At 41.8% G+C, this 5656-nt stretch overlaps 1 protein-coding gene across 2 annotated transcripts in view; it reads right to left on the bottom strand.

The window, feature by feature from the left end:
• Positions 1–5656, bottom strand: part of SLC22A7 (solute carrier family 22 member 7) — a 20390-nt gene that overhangs the window by 8782 nt on the left and 5952 nt on the right. For both annotated transcript variants that reach the window (XM_027901731.1, XM_027901732.1), the window contains exon 3: positions 1322–1476. In XM_027901731.1, the coding sequence (XP_027757532.1) occupies positions 1322–1476 (155 nt within the window). The remainder of the gene's footprint in view (positions 1–1321; positions 1477–5656) is intronic.

Raw genomic sequence — 5656 nt, 5'->3', positions numbered from 1 at the left:
TAACAAGTGCAAAGCCTTGTAACATCCCTGGTCTTCTCCTTGACAAGGTTCCACTGTTTGGCCAATATTTGGAACATTTAAAATATTCATCTACAATTCTTGACCTCTTATAAAGCTGTAAGCAACTAAAATAAAACTTTTTAAAAAAAGAAAGACTGGTTATATATTTAGAAACAGTGTTAAACCCACTTTTTTTTAAATGCCATTCAATAGCATTCAAATGGTCTTCTTTGTCAAAAAGATTTTTTTTTCCCTCCTAACTGTCTTGCTTGCATTGTTTCCTATTTCTCTGCCCACTCATTATTTCAGATTAAAGAAATATATTGAGATGAATTGTAACTCACATGGAATCTACCCAGTGTGAATACTAATGCACATGTAAAGCCAGATGGTGATCTTTTCATTTGTGTGTGTAAACTAAAAAAGCCATTTTCCCTCCAAAGATCTGGACGTCAGCAATCACAGATGTCCCTCCTAAGGTCTGCTTTGTCTTGCAGGCATCAACTTTTTTAATAATAAAAGATATAGCAATCCTTGTTGGGTCTTATATGGACTTTTCTAGTATTGAAGCCATTTTAGCTTGATTTTTTCTGAATCTGCAAAAATCTTGGAAATTTTTGCTGCATCTGTAATTTGCTCTTGGGTACTGAGACTCTTGCCCAATATGTCCCAACTGTATCTATAAAATTAATCAGTGGTCTGTTGGGTACCATGAAGTTTGGAGCTTGTTTTTATTAATAATAGTCTAAATTCTTCAGCTCCAGTTTTGCCTAGCTCTGTATGACTTTGTGTGTGTGTGTTTGTGTAGTTCTTCCCTTTGTAAAATACAAAGATTGGGAACTTAGGAAAGCTGTGCAGAAACTCAAGACTAGAGAAATAGAAACACCCTCTAAATGACACGCCATCCTTCTCGTGCTGAGGACAGGGCAATGCTGCTGAATTGTCTTAACAGTGTGTACTTGAAGGGTGGGAACTCTGTATCAAAGGAAAAGGGCAGATACTTGGGTCTACAACTTTTATTGTACTACTGATGACGCTTAACAGCAACTGGGTAGCATGGGTTGCAAGTGTTCGTGCAACAGAAGTGGTTGTATTTTGACTAGACTGTTAAAGTATTAATTAGACAAACAAAAAAATTGTAATTCTTGGATTCTTCCGAGAGTGACGTTCTTTTGGCTGCCTGTAATAAAATTGCACGCACAGTTTCCAAACTCTCGTTCCTACTAACTCTGTCCTGTCTGGTAGACAAGTCTCTTCCTGCCCACTGCCTGTCAGGAGTCCCCCTGTACAACCAGACACCCACAAATCCCCACATACTTACCCAAAGGCAGTACAATCAGGGAGACGCCACTCAGGGCCACCCCGGTGAGGGTCCGTGTGATGGCCAGCATGCTGTAGGACACCGAGGCAGCACTCAGCATCCCAAAGACAACGGAGCACACAAGCGACAGCAGGAGCATGGTTTTCCGTCCGAACCTGCCACAAGCACAAGATTGGTTACAGTGGCTGGAAACCTGGTCACAGGAGTATGGTTTGAAGCGGGTAAACCAGGGATTTTAGGAGAAAGTTAAAATATTGCCTGCTGTGCAAAGAGTACAAGAGGCAACATCCTGGAGAAGAGGAAACGGCTCTGGATATAGCTGGTGCAAGAGTGTTGCACTCCCATTCAGAGGGCCAGACTGCCCCATGGGCATTGGGCATGGGCATCTCCAGTGGAAAGAGCAACACTGCTCAGAAAAATAAATCAGGCTCCCCTGGTCAACAACATCATCCAAAACAGTGATGTCAGCTCAAAATCCCCTGCTGCTGGCACACCCTGCTCCCTCCAATTACTGTCCACACAGCTGGCTCAGCATCTCCTTCTCCCATGGCTCACTCAGGACCAGACACTGCCACCACTCTCAAGAAGGAGAGAGAGTCACGACATTTTGGACCTGCTTCTTGGAAGGAAAACAAAGGCATCCAATTGTCATTGGATGCACATGCAATCACATGTGCAAATAGCCCTGATATTCTAAGGGATCTCTGAGGAAGTTGTTCCCCGAGGGATTTGGAAGTCCTAGTATCTTACAGCACGTCCAGAGTCCTGTATGGAGAGTGGGGAGAAATACAGAATATCAAATACACACAAATGCACACGTGTACACACAGACACACACATAGAGAAATATTTCTGCACGTATTTCTACACAACCTAATCAAAATGGAGCACAAGGTGTCGGTCTCTTGAGGTACATCAGCACAGCATGTTAAGAAAACTTAGGTTCAAGCTGGAGTAGTAGATTAAGCCTGTCAATAGGGACTGTTCAGTTTACAAGGATTGAAATCCTGCTCTGATCCTGGCATTAGGGCTCTCTTAGTGGCCACCTGAGAAGGATGGTGGCAGGAAAAATTGCTTCAGGGGAAAAAGTGGTGTACTGGGACATAATGCCACAGTCACATTCCTAAAAATAATCATAAATTACTTAGTTCAGCAGATGAGTAATTAATCTACTGCTGAAAAAAACAACTTCTGTCTTGGGCATGGGAAGTTTACTGGATATGCTTTAAAATTTAAGCACGGACAGTTTGCAAAAGACATCGCAATGCCCCTGGGTCAGAACAGGATACACCCAGAAACACGCCAGAGCTGGATCCAGTTTCCAAGAGATAACTACGTAAGAAGGAAGACACATTTTTCAAATTATTTTCCTTGAAAATACAACAAGGAGGATGTAAAACCATGAGATTTCTCACAAGACTCAAGACAGCTGTTTAATGACACATTACTAGACTCTCTCAAAAAATGCACACCACCTGCCAGGAAAACCAGAGGCGAGCTGGCAGGATTGAACTGCAGGATACACGGAGGCTACTAGAAAAAATGCTGTTAAAATTGTCTTCAAAGAGAGTGGCAGGAAAGCACAACCTCTTGTAGAAACTACAATAAAAGGAGCAGACTGCACAAGCATAAGATTAATAAAAAAGCCATTTTCATAAAAAAAAACAGCAATATGGAATTCTGCCAAGGCATCATAGAGCCAGTTCAATACAAGGGAAAGGTACCAAAGGAGTCTTCAGAAAAGAGCAGACAATAACAGAAACAATACGTGGTTTTGCATCTCTATGTTCCCAGTGAAGGTTGCTGAAGGATTTACCAGGGTAGAATTTGTCAGTAAAGTTGTTCTCAAATCCAAATATCTGTCAAGGCATAGGAAAAAAACAAACCTGAACAGTAGCAAAATGCCAGGACCAGAGGTTTTCACCCTAGGGAACAACAGATAAAATCTCTGCCTCACTGTTAGCACAAAGAAGTAAGATCTCATCTCTATGACAGAAAAGAAAGGTTGCTAATGGGGAGTCAACTTAAAAGAGATGATAGGGAAGACGTGGGGCATGGCTTCTGCCGTTTAACAGATCTGCCAAATTTACTGGGTGTGCTTCCCCCCACGCTGCAATTACATGGGCTGCAAGGATTTCCTGACAGGCCTTGTAAGCCTTGCAATGCAGCTCAGGTGCACCCTCAGCTCCTCTTCAGTCTGCTCACAAGGGCACAGCTGACTGTGAAACTCTTGTTAGCTGCCACTCAAGCAGACTCAAAGGTCCTTGTCTGACCAATTGGAAGGCCATCCACAACTTTGTCTTTTTCTCTTAGCTTCTCCAAATTTTGTCCATTTCTTCTGTGTCCTTTTGAGATGGGGAAGAGGCATGGAGGGAGATGCACACAGAATTCAGGATATGGGACCACCATGCATTTACATGTTACTGCATAGTGATAATAGTGATACTAATTGTATATTCCTTTCCCAATGATTCTTGATTTTTCACTTGCTTCCCCAGCAAGTGGAAAATTGCTGTGTGGATGTTTGCCTAGAGAAAACTGTGTTTGTCAAAACACCAAAGTCTTCTTACTGAGTAGCTAGGGTCAGCTCAGAGCTTCCATTTTAAAGGAGAAGTTAATTTTTTTTCCTCTATTTTAGATTAATCTGCCCTGGAATTTTATTTTCTGATCCTCCCATCCAGTCACAGTGTCCTGTAGCTCCTTCTGCAATTCTCCCCGCTTGGATCTCATCTCTACCACTCAGCATCACCTCCCCACTTGCTCTCTTTCCAGATTATTTAAAAATGTGCTGAAAAGCACACAAATCCAAGAACAGGTCCCTTCCTTGACACTTACATCTCCTTTTCTCCTTTCTGGCTTTTAATCAATTATTTAGTCATGCAGAGACGTTCCTTCTTATCCTAGGGTAGCTCAATTTTCTAAGAAGCCTTTGGTAAGGAGAATTCTTGATACCATCCATGTAGGTGGTGTCTTCTCTGTTGGTATGCCTGTTAGTGCAAGCAAAGAAATCCAATACATTTGTAAGGCATGGATGTTTTGAAAAAAACCCAACTGATTCTTCACTAGTGTGTCCCATGGGGCACTGGCTCAATCTTTCAGAGCAGTTTCTGCCAATTTGCCTGCTACAGTCAGATGTCAGGCTGCCTGGCACGTAGTTCCTGAGATATTATTTGGAGACCAGTTTAAAACAGATTTGAAATGTGATACCATCCCAGCCCTCTGCTGTGGAGGTCACACAATGCCAGCTCTTCTAGCTTTTCCATCCCAAAGGTGCTGTAAGGCTCCAGGATAACCACTCCCTGCTCCCCTAATTCATCTCTGTCTTCTATCAGCCTATTTCAAAGCTCCAGCACCTGCCCCTACACGTTCTCCCACTGTGAGCACAGACTCATTTATCTCTCACACTACAGTCTTTATATTTCCAGATGTTCCTTTTGTGCCTTTGTCTTCTGCTGGCTCTTTCCCCTCACAATCCATTTGTAAAAGAAATTATTTTTCATTTTGTGCTAACAGAGACCTTTTCTTCTGCATTATTTTGTCACGCTCCTTCTCTTGATTCTGAATTTCTCTTCGTCCAACTGTGCTATAAAACTATTGTAGATACAAAGCCAAGACACACAGTCTGAAGATCAACTAGGTGTTTTGGATCCTTGTAGCAGTATACACATATACTCATGTGCAAAGATATGGACTTTAAAATTCCCTCTTGAGCACGAAAGCCTCGGGGTCCTTCATACTGTGAAGCTGGTTCCCCTCTGCAGTAGTTTTGTAACTTGCTGCACACTAATGCATGCTTGCTTCCAGAAGAAGGAAATAGGGAAGGAGTTTCCTGCACAGGAAATCCAGTTTTTAAATCATGACTAGCGTACAGTGAATAACATCCTAATTGTGTGCCTGGTCTACGTATCCTCAGGTGGGTTTCCTGGTTCTGCTGTTTGCAAAAATATTGAATTTCTTAATTGATGCTTTTTCTAGCTTATCACTCGGATTTTCTTTCAGGTTTACATTGTCACATTCCAACATTTAACCAGAGAGCAGATTTGTTCCTATTCTCCTCATTCCTTCAGCTCTTCCTGGAGGAATACCTCTTTGCTTATAAGAATCTCCTTTACCCTAATTCTTTAGTAATGAGAGAATCAGCTCTTCCTTGCTGGAGACTCTTCTCTTGAGCTATGGCATACATTTGTTCTGATCCACTCACTTGGCTGTCATTAGCCAATTTGCCTATAACTTGCAAGAGTTAACCCTTAACCTCTTTTAAGACAGTTTTTTCCTGAATATGGTCTTGCATACTAGACTTTTTTTTTTTTTTTTTTTTTTTTTTTTTTTTTTTTT

Source organism: Empidonax traillii, unplaced genomic scaffold (assembly GCF_003031625.1).
Source record: "Empidonax traillii isolate 1590-97213 ecotype Southwest subspecies unplaced genomic scaffold, ASM303162v1 scaffold808:size486820, whole genome shotgun sequence".
NCBI classification, from domain to species: Eukaryota; Metazoa; Chordata; class Aves; order Passeriformes; family Tyrannidae; genus Empidonax; species Empidonax traillii.
The sequence above is the reverse complement of the archived record's forward strand: the minus strand, read 5'-3'. Positions and strand labels throughout refer to the sequence as shown.